The 25,078-nt window shown below is 36.1% G+C and overlaps 1 protein-coding gene across 2 annotated transcripts; it reads right to left on the reverse strand.

The window, feature by feature from the left end:
- Positions 1 to 830: 830 nt before the first annotated feature.
- LOC132638672 (8-amino-7-oxononanoate synthase) lies at positions 831 to 6,988 on the reverse strand. Of its 2 annotated transcripts, none has more exons than XM_060355479.1 (11): positions 6,648 to 6,988; positions 5,671 to 5,810; positions 5,466 to 5,573; positions 5,074 to 5,312; positions 4,952 to 4,993; positions 3,866 to 3,953; positions 3,405 to 3,538; positions 2,474 to 2,562; positions 2,047 to 2,197; positions 1,890 to 1,958; positions 831 to 1,144 (listed from the first exon to the last, which is right to left on the reverse strand). In XM_060355479.1, exons 1-11 carry the CDS (start codon positions 6,868 to 6,870, stop codon positions 1,018 to 1,020), a joined length of 1,410 nt encoding a protein of 469 aa, XP_060211462.1. In that variant the 5' UTR covers positions 6,871 to 6,988; the 3' UTR covers positions 831 to 1,017. The 2 variants fall into 2 exon arrangements, with proteins under 2 accessions (XP_060211462.1, XP_060211466.1); XM_060355483.1 differs by having other exon boundaries at positions 5,671 to 5,815; positions 6,648 to 6,822.
- Between the last annotated feature and the right edge of the window lie 18,090 nt (positions 6,989 to 25,078).

Here is a 25,078-nt window from a genome sequence, read left to right on the forward strand (position 1 = left end):
TATATATAGTTAGTACTTTACAAAACTGAGGAGAAACTATCTCCATGTACCTACTTAGAAAGGAACAACCTCCATTCCATGTGATAATAGGCTTTCTAATCAGCTCTCAAAAAATCAAATCAAGGTACATCAAAATTATAAATTCTAGACATGCATCACTCCATAGAGAAGGAATTCCTAAGTGTCTTCCTTGTAAATGAGGGAAAATGAAATTTGTCCTTTCTCAATTCACCTTTAGCATATTGAGGAAGCATTTGCAATGAAATTTGTCCATTCTCAATTCACCTGTAGCATATTTAGGAAGCATTTGCAATCACTTATCAGTCTTTTCTATAAGTTGATTTGATTTTACCTCAAAGTTGGATTTCTCATTTTTGAACTCTGAAAATGTGCAAATGATAAGCAAATTGGTATTGAACCTTTTAACTGCACCCTTTTTAAAAATAAAAAACTGCTATCAACTAACGCTGTATTGTAAAGGGGAGACGTGTTGATAAAATAAACTGTTGACACACAGATGATTTATCCATTCTACTTTAATTTGCAATGAAGGATTAGTTGATGGTAAGACTGGGAGATGTGTGAATTGGTTTGAACTTAAGACCATTTAACCTGAATTGAATCAAATGTATAGGTCAAGTGTCGACCCATCCAAAGTTTGCTTGGGTGAAAAGGAGTTTGTTTAATTTTTAACTAAACAATGCTTCGTAACTCAACAAGTTCAATTCAAAACTCTTTCTTGAACTGGTAGTTAAGGTTCAAAAAGCTGCATGGTTTTTTTGAAATCTAAGCTTAATTTACACTTGAATTCGTAGATTTTGTAACCCGCATTAGGTGAAAATTAACTATTGAATTCCATCAGCTGCTAAATTGCATTGGCTGTGGGTAGAAACCATGTTAATACCATGATAGAATACACTATCTTTGATCAATTGGGTTCTACAAGCACTACACCTGGCTATTTATAACACTGCATGATGCGACCTTAAAAAATTATCCAAGACAAGGAAATGTAGGCTAAAGGCGAGCGTTCCAGCTCGTGCAGTAGAATCCTATTTCGCTGAAGTTGACACATTGTGACAGGGCAGCTGTGAGATTTCTTACATCATCTAACGTGTGAGCTGCACTCAAAGTTATCCTTAACCTGAAAGGAGGATGGAAGTAAATTAATGTTCATAAGCAAGGTGAAAAAAATATTGAAAGTTATATATCTGTGTGTACATATACGTGTTCCAAGGGGCAGTAAGGATCAAAGTTGGATAATATCCTGGAACTGGCCAGCTGAATCAACCAAAAAGATTTGAAGGATAAAATATTCAAGTTTAACACAAAAACACAAGCTTTCGAATTCCAACCATGTTTGAGTTAAACATGAGCAAACCTTCATAGCTGCTTTAAACTACCTCCAAATTACCCACAGTATCGATGTATTAAGTTGTAGTCCAACAAATGGAGGTCATTGCTATACATTATTAGATCATATTTTGAATAAAGGAACATGGTAGTGCCTTAGATGCCTTCACATATTAACCATCCATTCTATAAGTACTTCAGCCCACCCAAAAAAGTAACTGTTATGGCTGGCTCATGGATAGTTCATAATCAAGGTGACAGCTCCATTTTGTAAAGTTTTTCTCCTTGGCTAGGGGGCAAAACGCAAGGTATAGTGAGCCACCCGAAAACCTTATATGATATGTATAAGTTAGGATAACTACATCAGAAGTTCCTCAAGCAGAACTAACTAATGCAAGAAAAGCGCCCAATATTCCACAGAAGCAATCCGGATAGTGAATTAAACAGAAATGATGCAACGCTATGCCAGAGGATGCTATTACAAAAAACAACAGCCATCACTACAAACTCCGGAAAGCGATACTAAAGCAACAAACCTGCATGAGTTAGGGGCCACTGTTGGAGGTCTTATTGCAGTTATGTGGAAACCAAATTCCAAAAGATGCCTGCTCAGTAGTAATGATGAGATATTTAGAAACAGATTAAAATAGAGAGACAAACCGATGGACAGACGCTCAAAAGATGGAGGAAAACCTGCTAGCTTGCAAGGCTGTCGCTTCGCTTCCCACTATAAGGGAAATGATGGGACTTGTAATGGGAATTCCAGTCAGATCACGGAAATCCCGAACCCTGTTCCATATGGCTCTTCTACGCCACATCTCTTTTTTTGCCACAATGACAGCAGCTGCATAAGTCATATCATTAACAATGTACAAGTAAGCCACCTAAAATGCAAAGGTAGGAGAACTGGGTGCCAGCCTCAGCTTCTACCTGGTTCAGGTTTTCTGCTCCTCATATTTCTTAGTACAATATATTATTCTCTCTTTTGCTTTACTTTTTCAAGTAGAATAAGAAAAAAAGGAACTTGTATAACTCAGGGAACTAGAAACACTAAAATCTTGTTTAAAGTGCCTCACATAAGAGCAATAATGAAAATCACCATTCCACTTGGTAGTTTTACCGTGTGCAGCAGCAGTTATGGGCACGGGGGTAGACGTTGAAAATATGAAAGAGCGGCCCCTGGACTGGATCAATTGCTTCCATTTCTTGCTGTTCATTTAGCATTTCGACCCCAAAAATGTTAGTGGAGTAAACAAAAATAACGGTAAATTCACTTGCTAAGTTGTGCATCAAGGTCAAATCTTTCAGTATTATTAAGGAATTTGATTTTCATAAAAGAGAGGGGGTTGATCTATCATTGACATGTTCAATACTACTTCATGTACTAGCCACATTAAGAAAGGCAAGCAAAATCGGTCTTGTTTACAAGTCTACTTCAAGTTTCTGACTAATGAAAGGAGACTGGCTCCAAATGCTGTTCAATTACCAACTGGTTTCAATCTTATAGCCTGTTTGGCCAAGCTTCTCCAAGGCCAAAAGTGTTTTTTCCCAAAAGAAGTGCTTCTTTTTTCAAAGTTGAGGTGTTTGGCCAAGCTTTAAGGAGAAGAAAAAGTGCTTTTGAGTAGAAACAGTTTCTGAGAAGCTGAAAAAATTAGCTTCTCCCTAAAAGTATTTTTTTGAAAAGCACTTTTGAGAAAATACACTTACAAGTAGTTTCTAGAAGCTTAGGCCAAACACTAATTGTTGTTAAAAAGTGTTCTAAAGTTGATTAGCCAAACACTAATTGTTGTTAAAAAAAGTACTCTTTTGAAAAGCACTTTTCAAAATAAGCTGATTTTAGAAGCATGGCCAAACAGGCTATTAAAACTCACAGAAGTAGATAAAAAAGTAGTGCTCCTAAACTGAAGACTTGTGTCCTAAAAAAATTAATCAAAAGAGGACTAGACTTAAGAGCCCATGAAGTAAAATAAAAAAGAATCTGTCTGTGTATACACATATATACACGTGCGCGCACACACAGATATACAATTTTACTACTCTTTTTATAGTACCTGCATGCTATGTATCCACCATGACAACCTGCTGCCTTACTCAGAGTACCAATGCAAATGTCCACATCACTAACACAGTTGAACAACTCTGCTGCACCACCACCGGTTTTGCCACAAACAAATGTTGCATGAGCCTAGAAAGTTGAGCGGAAAAAAACAGAAGTTCTCATAATAATTACGCATAACATATTCTAATCAGTTCAACGATAAGTAAAAATAAAATTAGCAAGCCATAAACTATTATTTAAACCACAAAATGCCAAGAGACAGAAGAACTCAGGGAAAATAAATGAACATGGTTACTATAATTCTTTGGAACCTTTTCATTATTGCTATCTGCCCAATGAAGACACACAATGGATACTCATCGAAGGAGAAAAGATAGTGTTAGAGCCAAAGCAAGATTTGAAGAATAAACTAAGATAAATATGACTTTTTTAACTAGAAGTTTAAAGACTTACATCATCAATTGCCAACAAAAATCCATGCTTCTTACGGAGTTTCACAAGCTCAACCAGCGGTGCAAAGTCTCCATCCATACTAAACAAGCTGGTAACAAGGACAAAATCAAGTGCTTGCAAAAGAATTAAACAATTATAGTAAATGCTCCCGCGATTTCTATTTACCGCCACTCATCCATATTTGCTCTGCTAAAAGATCATACAAGTAACTATATTAAAAAGATGCAGTTCTGTATGTTCGTTATGAACTTGATTGATGGCCACTCTTTTGTTCTATTCGTACTACTTTCCTTTCTTTTTCTTGCTTCCACTTCCGGATTTCTTGGATCATGCCACTGCAGATGAAAGTTGCGGAAATGAGGATGTTGCGATGGATGTTTGGGCATACTAGGAGAGATAGGATTAGGAATGATGATATCCGGGACAAGGTGGGAGTGGCCTTGGTGGAGGATAAGATGTGGGAAGTGAGGCTAAGATGGTTCGGGTATGTGCAAAGGAGATGCATAGATGCCCCTGTGCGGAGGTGTGAGAGATTGGCTATGGACGGTTTCAGGTGAGGTAGAGGTAGGCCAAAGAAGTATTGGGGGGAGGTGATTAGACGGGATATGGCGCAAGGGCATCTTACCGAGGATATGACGTTAGATAGGCGGTTATGGAGGACACAAATTAGGGTAGAAGGTTAGTAGATAGTTGAGTGTTGTCCTACTTACCCTTTCATACTAGTAGTTGTAGTATTATTCTAGTAGTTTCGTGTCCATTAATCTTTGCTCTTTGTTGTTTTTGTATTTCGACTATCTGCTGTCTCTTGTACTTCGTTTATTGTATTAGTTTGCAGTTACTATTACTTTTCTTCATAATGTTTAGCTATAGTATTTTGCCATTGCTGCTTTACTTTCGTCAATTTTTATCTGACCCCTTTTTGTCATGCTTTTTCTTGAGCTGATGGTCTAGCCTCCCTACCTCCCGGGGTAAGGTCTGCGTACACTCTACCCTCCCCAGACCCTGGGATTACACTGGGTATGTTGTTGTTGTTGATGCCATTGCAGATGAAGTTGATAACAAGTGAAACTTTCAATAATGACTAACCTGTCAGTAATGACAACTTTTTTCTTCATTGGGCAATTTGTTCTGTTAACACACAAATATATACAAATGAAAAACAGAATAACATCCACCGAAAGTAGAAAACCAAGTGAAGAATAACATACAATAACTCATTAAGATGGTGCATGTCACAGTGCCTATAGACGAAAGCAGCTATGCTTTTTTGTTTCTCAGCTAAGCGTATACCATCAATGATTGACGCATGATTCAGGGCATCGGAAAAAACGGCAACTCTTTCATCTAGTGAAGGTTGACTGCCTTTGGCTTGAAGCAGACTAACATTGCCTACAGCTGTCATAAAGGCCATATTGGCTGAAAAGCCTGTGGGACAAAGAAGGCAATCCTAATATGTAAAATCAGAGAGTAAGCATCAGTTTGAATCAGTCATTCACTGTAAGTGTGTCAATTTTTGAATAATAGTCCCAATTTAGAACCATCGGCAGTTAAAATATTCCATGAATTTGAAAGATACATCTACTCATGAAAAAGATAATACCTCCTTGCTTTTCAATTCTGCCAGTGATGACTCTAACAACCGATGATAATTCGTATAACCACATATTAGTGCAGAACCTCTAGGCCCCATTCCATGCTTTTGGACTGCCTGAACACAACAATCAGAACAAATTAGATAATGGGACATGATAGCATTACAAGAATTCATTAAGAAACGAAATGCTGAAGAGGCGTTAATAGAATGCCTGTATTGCAGCCTTGATAACTGTGGGATGAGAACTCAAGCCCAGATAATCATTTCCAGAAAATAGAATTAACTTTCTGAATCTTCTAGCACTTGCCCCTGCTTCAGTATAAGCTATGCCACTACCACCAAGGTCGTCTCCTATACTTGATTAAGGAAAATGTGTGAGCACAACGTTTCAGCCTGTTATGATAATTCATACAAGACACTACAGTGATGCAATTTCTTTTTTTGTAAAACTTGTAACTTTTCTTAAGATAGCATTCTACAGGTTGTTATTAGAAACTGGCATGCAAGAGAGATGCAACTAGCGGTAAATGAAGCTACCACTCTCTCCATACCAGTTTCACACAGTTCCATTTCTACATGACTTCACATCTAGGGGTGGCAAAATTAGCCTATAAAATCATGACCCGCCCAACCCGTTTAGGTTTGGGCGGGTTAATGCCCTGCTTATTTTATTAACTCAGCCCATTTAAAAACTGAGCTGATATGTAGCCCAAATTGACCGATGAGAGACTTTGTCTAAATATTTTTTTTTTTTTAAATTGATATGTTATATATAGTCATAATATAAAGAAAGCGTTTTATAGGTACTGCAACAAATTATAGAACACAAACAAAGAATTTAAAAACTTAGTAAGAATTGGGCAGATGAGTTATGACCCGTTTTTCAGCGCACGTAACTTTTGGGTGGGTCATTTATTATTTTGACATGCCCAAATTCAGTCCAACCGGCGCATTTGACACCCATAATCACAAACTATCAATTATTTGAATTTATTAAACTATTCAAATTGTAAAGATTTCGATCCTATCAAAACTAACTTTCCAACCATAACATTTATATCTTCTTTCATCAAATTAACATCTTATATCCCGCACCAAATGGGATAGAGGAAGTAGGACTACCTTTCCAATTCATCTTGATTTTGATTTTTCAAACCACTTATTAATTATGAAGGGAGTATACATTACCAGGTGAGGGAATATCTTGAAGCCATTTCAGGAATGTAGTTTCTGAAATCTCTACTTCAACTGAAGCTCTATCCCATTCTCTCAAACCATCAAAATATTCAAACTCAAACTCATGGGTGTTTGAATTATCATTGGATAGATGAATTGGTCTGAGTGAACGGAGGAGTTTTAGGGACTCCAATTTCTCAACCGCCAGCTCAACCCATTCATTCCAAGACCCCATTTTCCTTCAATGTTGGGCGTGAAGAACGATGTGGGTGAGCTTTTCAGTTGAGAGAACTCAAAAGGTGAAATACACACGGAAATGAAAGTTGATTTTAGTTTTCTTGTTAACCTGCTTTTTTCGGGCATCTGAACATTCTTGTCGTTTTGTTCACTAAACGCAATTGCCCAATAATAACATTAAGGCCCCCTTTCTCCATACATATCAAAAAATATTTTTGGAATTTTGGAGCTAGAGTTATGTTTGGTCATAGTTTTTGGTGAAATATAGTTATAAAAAAATGAAAAAAAAATAAGTTTTTTCAGTTTTTGGTATTCCGGAATACAACTTCAAGTTGTATTTGAAATTCTCATGGCCAAATGCTGATTTCGAAAAAAAGTGAAAAAACTTATCGGAATAAAGTGAATCATTCTTATGGCCAAACGGGGGCTAAATTTATGAGTGAAAATAATTTTCGCCCCCTAACTTTACTTTAAAAATCAAATTCCCCCTCAATTTTAAACCATAGTCATTCTCTCCCATTTATCCTAATTGCTTTTTTAAATTCCTATTTTATCCTTACATTATTAACTTTTCTTTCTTTTTTCCTTTTAGTTCTTTAAAATTGTGATTTTTTTTTTATCTCTTTAATCTATGTAACAAGTTTTCAATTAAAAAAAAAAATCGAGACGGAAAAAGAAAAGTGAGAAACACTAGTTGAGTATATAACTTAATGTCGTTCTATAATGAAATAAATGAGAAAAATAAGAATTTTCTTTTACTAATAATCAAAGCTCTGATATCTATTTATACAAGTAAAAATAACATGTAATAATAATTTTATAAATATATTTCAATGAAGGTAATACAAAATAATTAATAAAAATAGAGGTATATTCTATAACAAATTCCTAAAATATTATCTATTTATATCAAAATTTAATTTTAATTCATAATTTAAAATATTCCATTAATGACAACCAAAACTCGTCACATAGTTAGATGACACTTATCTTATTTTTAAGTTTAAAGGCTTAGATTGAATTAACTTAACAACAAACATCTTAATTATGGTTAAAAGTTTAATTTGGGAAATCAACCTCCAAGAAAATCTCAACTTCCATAAATTTAGAAACCCATTGATACCAATTATTATCGATAATATCTTTCACACCTAGCTATAAAATTTATCTTAATAAAATGGACTATGTAACTAAAGAGTAATTACAAATTATTGTTTTTTAACTATAAAACTAATATTATTCCACATTTGATATTATTCAACATATCTCTGTAATTTTAAATTAAAAAATAGCTAGTTAAGGACCACTTACCAATTCAAATACAAATAGAAAACGGTTCATAAGAAGTTTAAGATAGGATAAAAATTGACTGCCCCAAAGTACGGTGTATATTTTTTCAATTTTTTTTTTATGAATGATCGTTATATTGTTGAAAATAAAAAAGGTTGATTAATCAAAAACGAAAAATAAAAGAGGACTACGTTGAAATTTTACTTAGTTTCATTTCATTAAAAAAAAAAATTGAATGTAAAACATATAAAAATGGAAGTGATGACAATAGTAAGAAACGATATTAATGGTTCCCCAAATTTATGGGAGTTGAGATTTACCTTACCAATATTTGTGATTATTTTCCTAAAACTTGTCTAATTAATTAATAACATTTGTTAGTTAATTCAATCTAAGCCTTTTAAATTAGAAATAAGACTAGTGTCAATCATCTAACTATGCACTTGAGGAAATGGAGGGAAGGTGTAATGGAGGGGAGCCTATATATATATATATATATATCAATCATAAAAAGTAATATTGGATTTTGTGATAAATTCATAAATGAATTATTCTACTTATAATATGAATTTAAATAAAAATGTATAAATACCTAGGTTAAAATAAATAAATTTTATATAATATAAAAAGGTATTACATAGATGGAGGATTAAAAATGTCAAGGATAAAATAGACATTGCCTAGGATAAATTGGGGAGAATGTTTCTTTTTCATAGTTAGGGGGGAAATTTGATTTTTAAAGCAAAGTTAGGAGGGGGGAGGAGGGTTTGAAAATGATTTTCACCCTTAAACTTATAGTAGCAAGTTTGACCAAAGTTCAAAAATTGCTTATTTAGAAAAATGCTTTTTATTGGAAGTGTTTTTGTAGTATTTTTGGAGAGTATCAAATTTTTATTTTTGGCTAATCAATTTAAGAAAAAATTGTAATAACTCGTACTTTCGGGGTAATGTAACACCTCGTGCGTTCGGGCTAAAAATTAACTTGTAAGATAAGGGTATACTGAACCCAATATGAGTAGTTTAGAAACGGTGTTTGAAACCCAATCAAGACATAAGAAGAGTCCTTGGGCAAAGAAAAGTCGGAAGCTACCCTACGGAGTGTTGTTTCAAGTGAGTTTGCACCACGTCTCACTTAAAGTGAGTATATGGAAAAATATGTATAGAATTTGGGGAAAATTCCTTCTTGAAAGTTATAGATCTTTGAAATACCTTTCCAACAGTATATTATAGAGGTCAAATGGACATCTGTACAAAAAGTAAGGCCCGTTTTACTAAAACAGTGTTCTGCCGATTTACGACAGAATTTACGGGCCGTAAAATTGTCCAAAAAAATCTAGCAAACTGTTACAGATTTACGGTAGGATTTAAGGACTGTAAAATGGGCCTAAAGTGAGCGTAAAACAGGTCTGACAACAACTTTAAAACTTCGTTTTAAGGATTTTTCACTTCATTCTTCACACCCCCCAAACCCTAGAATGACCATTCTATCTTCTTCTCATCCTCATACATCAAGATAAGTCCCTCCCATGTATTACCAAGTGAATTTTAATGATTATACATGAATTCTAAGAGAAATCCTATGTTAACAACCTAGGGTTTTCAAGAAAACCCATCTAAAGGGTTCATGATTCAAGATTTTGGAATTCTTCTTCAAAGTTCAGATTTTTATTACAAGTTTTGAGCATTATCAGGTATGCAGGGCTTCTATCCACGTGTGAGAACATCTTTGTTTTTCCCTATGCCAAGTTTCTCCATGATTATACAAGAGTTCACCAAAACTAGGGTTTTAGACATGTTCATGATAACCCTAAGTATATATACCATGATGTACCATGTTTCTATACGTAGTTCGTTATTGTGTTCTTGATATTCCATTTTGCTTATTGAGAATCTGTCTGTAATCCATGAAAAACCCATCCTTTGCATTCCATGGGTTCTTACATGCAAGTTATTAATTACTATGTTTATTTTCATGAAACACTCTACATGTTTACACGTTTTTATGCAAGTATATTATGTAACTACATCCATGGATAATGCAAGTCATGTTTTATGAGAAACCATGGGCTCAGATGCCACCTATATTATGTTTATGCTTTTGGAAGTTGCACAGATTACCGAGAAGGCTTTAATAGCCTGAAACTATGCTAGCCACCGTATGATAAGGATCGCTCTGCCCATGTTTAGGACGATTCCTTCATGCTTTATTGATTGGATCATTTCATGCTATATTTATATCTTATACCCCTAGCAAGGTATAAGAGCTCTACTGGTCGGGTCAGGTACCAGAATCTACGTACCCACGTGGTGATTCATGTTGTCGGTTATACTTATGCGCGACCCCACTTAAAATGTTTTTACTCATGATTATATATATATGTATTCATGTTCATGACCAGGTTTCAGTTTCAGTTTCAGCTTCAGCTTTCATCATGTTATTTCATGTGCCATGTTTATTTCATTCAGTTGTTTTACATACCAGTACATTCAATGTGCTGACATCCCCTTTCTATTGCCCGGAGGCTTGCATTTCACAATGCATGTACGGATTTACAGGATGACACATCTGCTCAGTTGGATCATCCACGTATCAGCTTTTGGTGAGCCCCATCTTCTTCGGGGTTTAGTCATTATTTACATTTATGTCAGTTATGCAGTTAAGGTATGCTGGGGGCCTTGTCCCAGCAAGTATGTTCTACAGTTCAGATTCATGATAGAGGTTTCATAGACTAGCCAATTATGTTATGTCAGTTATTCGGAGTCGTTTAGCCATTTTGGCTCGTTATTATTATGTTTATTCAGACTAATGATTTATGGTGCCACGCTTTACTTAAATTATGCATGTTCATAGGTTATTCCGCATCAATTCATGTCCATGTTGAGTCAGCAAGACACGTGGTTCGCTCAGTCACATGCAGCCCAGGCATCGAGTGTCGTGTTATGCTCGGGCCATGGTTCGAGGCGTGACAGGTAAGACCAAAAGTGCTCGACATGCTATGACGATTGTGTCGTAAGGTATTTGGATCATATAATAGTCGTACGTTAAAGTGAGCATTCTACGACGAACTGTTAGGGCAGAAAGGGACCACGCGAGCTCCATAACAACTATGCTGGTTGCGTTGGACCACACACCGCGAGCTATGGTAAGGCGGTGAAAAGTTTTGGGAAATCATTTCACAAGTTTAGGGATTGATTTTTGGGTAGAAAATCCTCTCCAAATGCTCTTAACTTCATCTCTAACATCAATTTCTTCAAAGATAAGTTCTTCCAACTTCAACTTGATGACTTCTTCCATGAATCATTGTTCTAATCTCGAGTTCCTCCGGATCGAAGTAAATCGGAGATTTATTCGTAGTGAAATAAGGTGTGGGGAAGCTTTCAAGAAGGCGACTCAAGTTCTATCTGTCGTCTACCAGCTTCTGTGAGCTCGATGAGCATGGTATGCAGTTGTTAAGAACTCACGGGACGGTGATCGGAAGTCGTGATTTCAAGTTGTAGTCATTGTATAAGTTGATTAAAGGATGTTTTCTTATGGTAGAGAGATTGATGGGGGGTTTGGTCGCTCGTATAGGGATTTGTTTATGGTTACAAGGAGGTCGTTATTATAGCCTCGGAAGCTCGTCGCTCTTTGATTCCTTGACGTTAGTGTTGGTATAGCTATAGTGTTTGGTTGAGCTATTGTTATATATGTTGATATTAGCCTGTCTTAAACATGTTAGGTGTCTATTGGAGGGAGGGACTCGTCATAAGTCATTCGAAGATTGAGCTAAAATATGTAAGGTTATTTATTCTTTCGGCACTATGGGACGACTTCCTTTTGTTGTTTCTCTATATGAGCCATGAAGTCTAAAGTTTATGAAAACATATTAATTACGTGTAATAGGTTCCATACGTTAAGTAAGAGATACATCATGTGCTTATAACAGAGGCGGATCTAGAATTTGAAGCTTGTGGGTTCCCAGCTAGCAGTGTCTGTTGTTACTGAGTTCTCAGCTCAAATTTCTTATATATTTGAAAGGTTTCACATTATAAATACAAGGTTCGGATAAAAGTTGTGGGTTCCCTCGAACCCACACCCAATGGTGTGGATCCGCCCCTGGCTTATAAGTTGGTACTTCATGTTTTTTTCTATTCTTAGAATTAAGCTTTCAAGAATTACCGTCGTTGCGGTTATAATACCTCACTAAGATGAATCATACTGAAATAACCATTCCAAAATTTCTATGATAATACAATCATTCGAGTGATAGAATCGAGTTTTCAAAGTATTGTAAAAGGGTTATAGATAGTCATTTAAGATAAATGATATCGATAGCCCCCGAGGTATTGTTGAAGAGTTATAGATTGTACTTAAAGTGAATGATATTGAAGGTTTCTGTCACGCCCCGAACCTGGTCCTGGACGTAATACGGCACCCGGTGCCTGACTGCATGTGACCGAGCGAACCAACTAGCTGGCTGAATCAACATGTGATACCAAAACATAATTGACTTATAAAATAAAACTAACACATGTTGATTAACTAAAAGTCTGGCTGAAATATCATAATGCGGAAATACTTAGACAATCTGAACATATCTGAAAGTAGCCACATGGCTAAACCAAAGCAACTGAGTATAACTGTCTACAAGGCTAACATAACAAATATCTGACTGTCTGGACTGTGCCTATGAAGCCTCTAATGAATACAAAAAGGTAACTGTCTAGAAAGCTGTAAAAACTGCATGACTGATATCACCCCGAAGGAAACTGGGGCTCACCAAAGTAGCTGATACGAACACTCCTAAGTAGCTGGATCGTCAACCTGTATGATGCAGGCCCCCAAGCAATAAAAAGGACATCAACACATTTGAATTGTATTGGTATGTAAAGCAACTGAAGCAATAAAGTACTGAAACTGAAACTGATAACTGTAACTGTAATAGCAAGGAAGTAGATATATGAATACTCCCTGCTCTATATCTGAATCATCTGTATTATCTGTGTTTGTATATGTGGGGCCTCGGCCCAATAATAATTGCACGTTATGGCCTCAGTCTAGTAGTGCGCCAGTCAATGGCCTCGGCCATGTATACGTATACACAAGACTGTACTGTGCCCTTGGGCAAAATCACATATGTTTAATTATGGTTAATTAATAAGGACTGAGACCATAATAACAATGAACAATGCTGAACTGAAATAGACATGCTAGACTGAATTGAAAACACTGATTATTTCTGAGCATACTAAATTTCTAGACTGAGACTCATGTGGTAACAATACATAAGTCAATAAAGATTACATGTTGAGTTCATGATATTCAAATTGACAACCATGAACGAATTCCGTAACTGCAACCTAGAAGATAACAGTTCTACAACATATCATGAAACTAGAGCTAAACTGTATTTTGAGTCAAATTACTGACAAGTATGAAGAATGAGGCGTAGGGAGAATCATGAACATTCCCTAACGTAGATAGTTAGCCTCACATACCTTAATTCCAGCCTTTGAGCATAATACAACGTTCGTCAATCCTTTCAACTTTGATCTATATCAATACAAGTCAAAGGAATTCTATATTAGCAATAATATACATGTTTTGGTCATCTAAGCATTTTATCAAACACTTGGAGGGCATAAATCTCCACAATCTCCATTAATAGTGCTTCTTCACCCCAATTCCCCTTCTATTACTTCTAGGTGATTCTACAATCTCAATTTGATGAAACTAACATCATTCTTCATCACGCGTATGACTACAACAATCCTAAGTTAATAATCCAAAACCCTAGCATAGTTCATATGATACTCTCTATCAAACCCATTTACGATTCTCCCAAGAACTCATCAAATTCACAACTATAAGTGATTAGAGAGTAGAAGTATTACCTTTTTGAAGTTCAATCCTCTTGAATTTGGATTCTAGGGTTCCTTTTTCCAAGACGAAGATTCAATCGATAACCTATGGAATAGATTAGGATTCTGACGTTAATCTTTGTTAGATTGATGTAATAATCAATGGGGTTTGAGTAAGAACTCACCTTGTATGCTTTGTGGAAGCCCTAGAGTGTTTCCTCTCCAAAAAGACGGTTTAGAAACAAGTGGGAAAAGTTTTTCAGAGTTTGATACATATAAAATTCGAAAAAGGACGTTTCAGGCATAATTTGGCCTGGTGCGTCGCCTTGGGCATCTCCCAAGGTGGGGTACTAGGCCTATATTATAGGCCCTGATGAAAATTACGCTTTCTGCAAATTTTGGCTTGGGGCGGCGCCCTAGGCCATTCTGACAGCGTTCGGTAACATGCACATAACTCCTAGCACAAAACTCCGTTTTGGGTCCATAATATACCGTTGGAAAGATATTTCAAAGGGCTACAACCTTTATGTTTAAGCTTTCTCAAATTCCCAACGGATTTTCACGAAATTTGGATGGAAGGAAGACGTATCAAAAACTTAGCCGATTCTATTGAATCCGAGCACCCCTCTATTAGCCATTTTGAGATGATTATATCTCCTTGATCCGGACCCCGATTGGCCTGATCCTTATATGCTTGGAAAGGTATTTCTACGTACTACAACTTTCATTAAGGGTACTTTCCCAAATTCCCAACTAATAAAGTAGTTATGGCTGCCGGAAGTAGGCCTATCAACCATTTTCGCAAAACATTCAAACCTTCAGTTTTTCCACTAAAACTCTAATGATAAGAGCCTAACCTTAGCTCTAAGATACGGGGTGTAATAGTTTTAGGTGTTCATCGATGGTTGTAGTTCCTGTTTAAAATGAATAATTTTAATAACTTTCAGGAGTTCATTAAAGGATTATAGATGGTTACGTAAGATGAATCGTATTAATAACTTTCAAATGATCGTTGATGAGTTATAAGACCTACTCAAGATGAATCATAATGATAGCTTCAGGTGATTGTTAACGGGTCATAGGTTCTTACTTAATGTAAATCGTATCGATAACTTCTAGGTTTATCATGAACGGGTTGTAGTACCTTACCTAAGATGAATTGAGTTGATATACTCGTTCTAAGTCGTTTATAAGAATAAGATCTTGTAGGAAACTAATGTATAAGCTCTGAAAGTATCGAGGAAGGATTCTAGAGTAGTAAGTACATATGTCCATATCGTATTCATCGACATGAAGTCCTTCCATATGTTTCTTTACCTATATGAATCCTTAAGATTGAAACGTCGTGAATCTTCTATCCATACATTTGACGTTTAGTTGTCCATTCATGTGATAGTGTTCTTATCATGTCTAGCTCTTATATGATCTTGTAGAACTCTTCGTCTAGCAAGAATGTCAGGTTCAGCTACATAAGTAATCCATATGTCATGCGTTTATTGAGTGAATCATCTCCACAAGTTAACGACTTCATCTAATCATGTGTAATGTTCCCATAAGCTAATGAACAGAGATCCCAAGAATGCTACAGTATGCTCTTGTATATATATATATATTACACGGCAATGATCCTTTGCATATTCATATGCTGCATGCACTTTGGACAGTCTAATGAAATGCACAGGCACTATTAAAAAACTGCCAAAAATCGACGGACAACCGACTCCCTGAGTCGGTTTTTTACATTTCTAATTTTTTTAAATTATTTTAATTCGAAAACCGACGGACGACGTCGGTTTTTTTGGCAGAATTTTGAAAATATATACCCGCGCAAAAAAAACTGACATCCCACATCGGTTTTCTTAAAAGAAAATAATAATAATTAATATAAAATCGACGGACAACGTCGGTTTTATTTTTAAAAATATTTTAAATAATATGCAATTCATTTTGTTTTTTAAAAAAATAATAAACAATATTTTTTTTAAGAAACCGACGGACAGGGTCGGTTTCTTTTTAAAAAAAAAACAATTGGGTCAAAATCTGGTCAAACGTGCGGAAAAAACCGAGGGACAGGGTCGGTTTTGTCTGTCGGTTTTTCTTTAAAATGATAGCAGACGGGTTTTATACCCATTTCTGCTCCTCTACCAAATTAAAACCCCCATTCCCCCGAACCCTACCCGCCGCCCCCCTCCCCTCCGCCCAGCCCCGCCGCCCATTTTTCCCCCGCCCAGCGCCGCCGCCTGCGCAACCCGTCCCCACCTACCCCAAACCCATTTTGAAGTTAATAAATTGAGGTTAATTTCTCTTAAATTAGGGCATTTAAAATTCTTTTAATTTTAGTTTTATGTGTAGATTTTAGGCCTAATTCTAGTCTATTTAGCTTTGTTAAACATCATTTGCAATGTTATTAATGTTGAATTTGTGAAAAAAAAAATGTAAACTTTATTTGACTAGTTTACTTGTCATTGTTTTTTTTTTTTGGCTTGAGATTGTGCTATATTTCATGTTCTTTGTCAATGTATTTGTGTTAGCTTAGTTATCATTCTTTGTAATATTATTGATGTTGAATATGTGCAAAAATATATACTTTAATTATTTGACTAGTTTTTTTTTTTTGTTGGATTGTGCTTTTTGTTAGAATTCCATAAGTTATTAGAATTGTTATTGATCATTCCAAATTAGAATTGATTGGGATTGTGCTTTTCAAAGTTAGAATTGTTAAGTTATAGTATTTCTATAACCTCAATACTAAAATGTAGATTTTATTTCTCTAGATTTACTTTTCAATTTTTAGAATTGGTTGGAATTGTGCTTTTTCAAAGTTAGAATTATTAAGTTATGTTAGAATTATTAAGTTATAATATTTCTATAACCTCAAAACTAAAATGTAGACTTTATTTGACTAGATTTACTTTTCAATTTTTAGAATTAAAGTTAAAATCCATAAGTTATTAAAGTTAGAATTGCTATTGAGAATTCAAAGTTAGAATTAGTTGGGATTGTGCTTTTCAAAATTATATTAAAGTTAGAATTTATAAATTATTAAAGTTAGAATTGTTATTGAGAATTCAAAGTTAGAAGTGGTTGGGATTGTGTTTTCTTAAGTTATATTTTAAGTTAGAATTCTTAAGTTATAATATATTTCTATAACCTCAATAATTTGTGGGTATATTTTTGTAGATGGATCGTATGTAGATGTATAATATGAATAATAGTAATCGTGTGGGTGTACATGCTGAATTTGTTGAAGGTGTTGATGGATTTATCATACATGCAATGACACTTCACCCTTTTCAAAATGAAGGGGTAATTAGGTGTCCTTGTTCTCGTTGCCGGTGTATGAAGTGTTTGAAACCGGAAGCGGTTAGGGTTCATTTATATAGTCGTGGGTTTAAGCAGAAATATTATGTTTGGACTGATCATGAAGAGACTGATGGGGTCAATGGTATATTTTACAATATGGTTGTCGGTGAAAGTAGTGTGTCGCAGGAATATAGTCATGTCCAATATGATAGAGTTAATGATATGGTTAATGATGCTTTTGGCGTACAGTCTGGGTTTGAACCTGAGCAAAATTTTGAGGAACCTCCTAATGAAGAAGCAATGCGCTTCTATCAAAAATTAGAAGAGGCTAGTCATCCACTTTGGGTAGGGAGTTAGCATTCTAAGTTGTCTGTTGCAGTTAGAATGATTAACATCAAATCAGGTTGGACTGTTGCTGAAGTTGCTATGGACTCAATGATTAAGCTTGTAGGGGAACTAGTTAGTCCGGAATTCGACATACCTAAGAGTTACTATGAAGCAAAGAGATTGGTTTCCAAATTAGGATTGTCGTATGATAGAATTCATTGTTGTCCAAACGGTTGTATGTTGTTCTATAAGCAAGATGCTGATTTAAATGAATGTAAAATATGTGGACATGCGCGTTATAAGCGGACACCTAGTAGGAAGACGGTTCCAATTAAGGCGATGCATTATTTACCTATTATACCTAGGTTAAAGAGGTTGTTTGCATCGCCGAGTTGTGCTCCTCACATGAGATATCACAGCGAAAATAGAAGGCCACCTGGTGTTATGTGTCATCCATCGGATGGAGAAGCGTGGAAACATTTTGATAGAACTTATCCTGATTTTGCTAGTGAACCAAGAAACATTCGTTTGGGTTTGTGTGCGGATGGTTTCACACCATACTCTGTTTCGGCTGCACCCTATTCTTGTTGGCCTGTATTTCTTACTCCATATAATCTACCGCCTGAGATGTGTATGACAAGTCCCTATATATTCCTAAATTGTGTTATCCCTGGTCCTCGTAATCCAAAAGTTTTGATTGATGTCTATCTACAACCTTTGATTGATGAGTTAAAACAATTGTGGTGTGAAGGTGTAGTGACACATGATATATCAACTAAGAGCAATTTCAATATGCGTGCTTCTTTGATGTCGACTATTAACGATTTTCCTGCGTATGGGATGTTGTCTGGTTGGATGACTGCTGGAAAGCTTGCTTGTCTTCATTGCATGGAAACTAGTAAAGCTTTCACTTTAAAACATGGCCACAAAAATTCATGGTTTGATTGTCATCGTCAATTCTTACCTATGGATCACCAATTCAAGAAAATGAAACAAGCATTTTGAAAGAATAAAACTGAAAATGATCCTCCACCTCGAATATTGTCAGGAGAAGAAATTTGGGGGAGGGTTTGTCACTTGCCTAAGGTCACAAAAATTGCCCCTTATAGACTACCTGGTTATGGTGTTGAACATAATTGGACTAAACAGAGCATATTCTAGGAGTTACCGTATTGGAAGGATAATCTTCTACGGCATAATCTTGATGTGATGCATATTGAAAAAAATTACTTTGATAATTTGTTCAACACTGTTATGGATGTTAAAGGCAAGACAAAAGATAACCCAAAAGCTAGATTGGACCTAAGGAATATTGTAGGCGCCCTGAATTGAACTTGCAAGAGTTAGCGAATAATAAAGTGTTCAAGCCCAAGGCTAGTTTTTCATTCACTTTGGAGGAGAAACGACAGATTTGTCAATGGGTTAAGAATTTGCGGATGCCAGATGGGTATGCGTCTAATTTTGACAAGCATGCTGATATGAATGAAGGAAAATTGATTGGTATGAAAAGTCATGATTGTCATGTTTTCATGGAAACTTTGATTCCTATTGCATTTAGCCGCCTACCGGAAAGAATATGGAAACCAATCACAGAGATAAGTTTGTTCTTCAAGGATTTATGTTCTAACACTTTGACGGTAGAAAACCTTCAAAGAATGGAACAGAATATACCAGTCATTACAACTAAGCTCGAGAAGATCTTTCCATGTGGATATTTTGATGTGATGGAATATCTTCCCATTCATCTTGTACAAGAGGCGCGCCTTGGAGGCCCGGTTCAAACTAGGTGGATGTATCCTTTCGAGAGGTAAGTAACCAAACTTACTAGCTCTTTCTTTATCAGTATTTTGTTAACTAATTACTGTTCCTATTGATATTAAACATGTGTGCAGGACCATTGGCAAATGCAAAAAATTGGCTAAGCAGAGATCTAAGATTGAAGGATCTATTTGTGAAGCGTATCTTGCAAAGGAAACAACGCATTTCTGTTCATATTATTTCGGAGAGCAAGTGTCGTGTATGTGAAATAGGCCCAACCGTAATGATGAGGGTGGGTTTGATCATAACTACCCACCAATGTCCATCTTTAATCAACCAGGACGAGGTTCTAAAAAGCCTCCAAAATGAACCCTGAGTAGTATGGAGAGGCAATCAGCTGTGACACATGTTTTGCTCAATTGCCCTGAAATTCAAGTATATATTCAGTGAGTGTCGAATTATGTTACTGAATTAAATGGGTAACTGATAAGGGTGAAACTAATGAAAATCTTGCATATGTCAAGCAGTTACTTCGTAGAACTTGAGGGCGATGAAGCCATATATTCTAAGTTTTCCCATTGGCTGTACGATTTTGTAATTGTGGAAATTCATTGCATAATTTCAATTAAATGTAGGCTACATAGAAGTTATTGAATTTTAATTTTCCTCCTTATTATATAGGTTTATCATACAGGAGAACATTCCCAATTTGTGAAAGATATAGCTCTTGGACCAGGCAATGAAGTTAGGACAATGAAAAAGTACATTGTTAATGGCTACAAGTTTCAAACCGAAGAAGTTTCTCAATATAAGAAGACGAATAATAGTGGAGTGTGCATTAAAGGCGATGCTGATGGTAGCGGTGTAACTGTTGATTATTACGGTGTGCTGCAGGAGATCATACAACTTAAGTATCCAGGTTACCTTAAGAAGAAGATAACATTATTTCGGTGCAAGTGGTTTGATCCAAGCCAAAGAGGTACAAGGGTGAATCGTCAACATAACGTAATTGAAGTCAAACACACAAGACAATACAATCGCTATGATCCCTTTATAATTGCACAAAATGCTAAGCAAGTGTATTATGCTCCATATCCTTTGCGCAGGGATAAGGCTGATTGGTGGGTGGTTATAAAGACTAAGCCTGTGGGGAGGATTGAGGTCGATAATGCATTAGATGTGGCGTATCAAAATGATGTACCAGTTGTTCATCAAACGGTTGACACAGAGTTAGAAAATTGTTTGGAACATCCTCAACACATATTAGAAGAAGTTGATGAAGATGATGTAACTATCATAGAAAATGTTGAGGAAGAATCAACCGATGGACCTGAAACAAGCGATGAGGAAGAATTATCTAATGAAAATGAAACAAGCGAGGATGAGTGGGAGGATAACTAGTTGCATGTTAGTTTATTCTATACTTGATAATAACACAATTCTATACTTGTTAAATTTTTACCTACGATCAATATATCATTATTGAGTTATTAATTTTATGTATGCAGATGTCATCAGGTGGTAGTGATCAAGGTAGAGGTAGAGGTAGAGCTGGAGGTACTAGTAAGAGAAAATATAAGAGACCTATAGATCTTACAACTACTAGTAGTCAGTCCATTCCGTCCACTCCACATATGCAGTCTACTCCGCCTTCTTTTTTTATGCCTGGCTCTTCTATGCAGGCCCAGTCTGGTCAGTGGGTCTTTCAGCTAGCACCACCTCAGCCGACATCATTTACCTATCCTATTTTTATACCTATACCTATGTATTGCCCACCACGTGGCAGATATCCTAGCACATCGGCCATTTTGTCTCCTTCTCCTTCTCCAAATGGTACACCTCCAAGTGTATCTAATTTGCGCCTTAGAGATAGCAGCTCTGAGCCTGAGTCACTGCCATCCAACCAGTCTCAGACCCATCGTCGTCCTCCTGCACCTGCACTTGCACCGACTCCTATACAGGCACCGATATATCATGGTTTACATCCGGGAGATAGAGATGCAATGGGTCGGATTTTCATCGTGCCTGAGGGAGTTGGGTAAGATTGTCTTTTATTAAGTTTTCCTAAAGTTTTTTTTCGTCTTAATCTAATATGCATTAAATTTTTTAACTGCGGGTTCTATCCAGATCACGACACTACAAAAGTCTTGCTGGATGTTGTTCGGAGGCTTTATGGCGATCATTTTTATACTTCATGGGGTGAAATCCCATATGATACTCGACAGGCTATGTTTAGAGAGTTTAACGTATGCATCTTATTATACATTTCATAACTTGAATTTACTTTTATATAAATCATCTAACATTAGCTATTTGACTTGCAGATGTATTGTACATGGGATCCAATGGACAATGATAAGGTTGCTGCAAACTTTGAGAGGAAGGGGAGTGCAAGGTTGTCTGATTGGTTTTCGAGGCCTAGAAGGTATATGAGGATGCCCCAATTGCTAAACGCTGAACAGTGGGAGAAACTTAAGGCATATTGGCGAACTCCTGAGTTTATCGCCAAGTCTGAGCAGGCAAAGGCTGCCCGTGCATCCCAGAAAGGTGGGTCTTTGCACACTGCGGGTGCAAGAAGTCAGGGGCACGTGGCTAGGACAATGGTAAGTAATTTTATACTTTTAAAGTTACCTACGATCAATATATCATTATTGAGCTATTAATTTTATGTTTAACTTTTTTTTTTTTGCAGAAATAAGCTACGAGACAGATGTCAACTCAGGATCAACTATTCCTAAAGACCCACACAAAAAAGAAGAAGCAGGAGTCGGATCCGACCGTATGGGTTGAGGACAGGGCTCGTAAGTCCTATGTAAGTGATAATTTTATTATTTAAGTTATTATATATAAGTTTAATTATGATATATTCGTTATATACTAAGTTTCATTTTTTAATATACAGACGCAATTTATGAATGATGTGGACCAGTACAGCCAAACTCAGCCTGAGCATCCGAGCCGTCCTCCACCGGAATTAGAGATAGATTTTTGGTGTAAAGCAGTTGGGGGAGTACAAAAGGGTAGAGTGTACGGTCTAGGTCCAAGGAACAACTTAAGTCGCCTTCGGTCAGGATTGCGAGGTGAAGGGTCTTCTCGACAAGCCGAGGGAGTTGATGGTGTTCAGGTCGCAGCTATGGCGCAGCAAATTGCTGAACTTAATAGGAAATTAGCTGAGACTGAGGCAAAAAGAGTTGAGGAAAGTAACACCATGAAAGCGAGCCTTGAATCGCTAATGGCATAAGTTAAAAGCCACATTGCATGTGGACAATTTGCTGTGATCCCTTCTCCCCCCCCCCCCCCCCCCTCCGACCCAGAAGATGATGATGACGGTGATTACGTAGCCCGGACACCGGATGATCACTTGTAGTAGTTTGGATTTAATAATGGACTTATGTTAAAACTAGTTAATGTTACTTTTGGTTGGACATTTAAATATTTCTGAACTTTGAAGGTCTATTTAGATCGTATTTGATGTGTTTAGATAGTGTTTGATGTGTTTTATTATTACTTAGGGTGATTTTATGTATTGTAGCTCTTTTAGAATTGATTTGGAGCATTTTAATGCTAGTTTTGAACAGCTTTTGGTACTGGTTTCTGAGCAGCTTTTGGTATTGTTTTCTGTGCAGGTATGGTTGCAGAAAATGCATGATTTGCATGCAGGAAATTTTCCAGAAAACCGACGCAGTCCGTCGGTTTTCTGGAAATTAATTTTGCAAATTTTCCAGAAAACCGACGGAAAACCGATTCTGTCCGTCGGTTTTCTGGAAATTAATTCTTAAATTTTATGAAAAAATCGATGCACTATGTCGATTTTTTAATTAAAATAAAAAAAATTATATAAAAAACCGACGCAGTGCGTCATTTTTTTTAAAATATATATTATTTTTATATAAGATAAAAAATCAAAAATTAATAAAACTGACTCTGTCTGTTGTTTTTTTTTTTTTAAAATTATTGAATAAAACTCGACGGACTACGTAACCGACGCAGTCCGTCGGAAAAAACCGACGTGGTCCGTCGTTTTTCAAAAAGCGAGGCTCTGAAAACCGACGGACTTTAAAGGGTCGGTTTCCCGTCGATTTCATTAAAAAAACTGACGCTGGCCGTCGATTTTCGTCATCGGTTTTTCCCTTTTTTATAGTAGTGAGGTGCATTGGTCATTTGCTTACTCGTATGTAACAAGTCCTATGGACGGTCTGATAAAATACATAAAGTAAAAGTTGATTATGGACAAATTGATGAAACATATAGTTCAACCCAGGTAAAGGTTAGCTCTATGGACGGTCTGATGAGACGCATATGTGTCACCCATGTTGTTTTTCAATTGTGCATACTATTACATCCTTATTATATGTTGTATTTCACACATGACCTATACGACTCACTTCTTCCAAAAGGTAAGGAATGAATCAAAAGAATACTATCTCAAGTGTTATAGTGAATGATCTCAGAACATTGCTACAGATAGCAATGCAAAACTATCATCAGAATGTTATAAAGAATGTTCAGAATGACATAAAGTACAGTAAGACTCACATGTAATCTCCTAGGTTGTCTCTTAGCTTCCTAATGTACTTAGTTGATTATGTTTCATTTGTTTTTATATGAGTTTGAGTATTGGCATAAACTATTGATGTGGCGTGATTTTTCGCCACAATCGATGCTTTTCGGCTATAAGTTTTACTTGTTTTTAAGCAAGTCTATGTGATTTTACGTGGTTTTTATTGTGTTTCAGGTATTCCGAGGTCCCGAGAGCCTATTTGTGGAAAACTAGTGAAAAACGAGAAAAAAAGAGTTGAAGAGCTAAAAGGAATAAAGCGGTGTGAAGATGAAGAGATTTGGAGCAAAATTAAATTAAAAGTGGAAAGTTGCGAAATGGATGGAACTCACGTTGAAATTAATAACATAATTGAATGGATAATGATTAGTTGATGATGATGGTAATGATTGAAGTGCAATCAAAATAAAGTTAAAGAGACTAAAATTGGAGTGAAATTGGTGGCAGCGAAGTTCAACAAAATTGGAGGTTTCAGACTTTCAGTGTGTGCTGACCGCACGCGTCGCATAGCTATGGCATGGAAAAGAGGCCTCTGAAGTTTATTTCCTGATATGCTTTGCCAGACGCAATACGCCAAAGGGTGGTCCGAAATTCAACCATTCCCAATTTGTTTTGGACTCAGTTATTTTATTTGAGCTTTTTCCTACACCTATAAATAGTCCATAAAATAGATTTTTACATATCTTTGGCATAAAACACAAGTTTGGAGGCTAGGGTTCCTACGTAAATATTCTTTCTTTTATTTAATCCTTGTTTATGGGAATTTCTTGGTGACAATTAAGATTGATACTCTTGTTGTGCTTATTTATTGATCGACATTATTTTAATCAAGTAAGTTATTGTTATTTTAATTATTCTTGTTCTTCAACGTTTCTCAAGGGAGTAGCTAACCCTAATACTTGCCCATTTACTTTGTTTGAAACTTGGAAGAGGAAGAACGGGGTTGGGATAGAATAATTAACATGAATTTGGGGCGTTAACCCTCATCTAATGGAAATTGACCTAGGAATAGGCGATACCACTTGTAGCCATATTCGGGTGTTCTTAATGTTCCTAATTGCTTGAGGGATCTTCAATTGGGTAGTCTAGTTAATCTTCGGGAGAAGTTAATTTAGAGTCATTATCTGAG

Source organism: Lycium barbarum, chromosome 1 (assembly GCF_019175385.1).
Source record: "Lycium barbarum isolate Lr01 chromosome 1, ASM1917538v2, whole genome shotgun sequence".
Classification (NCBI taxonomy): domain Eukaryota; kingdom Viridiplantae; phylum Streptophyta; class Magnoliopsida; order Solanales; family Solanaceae; genus Lycium; species Lycium barbarum.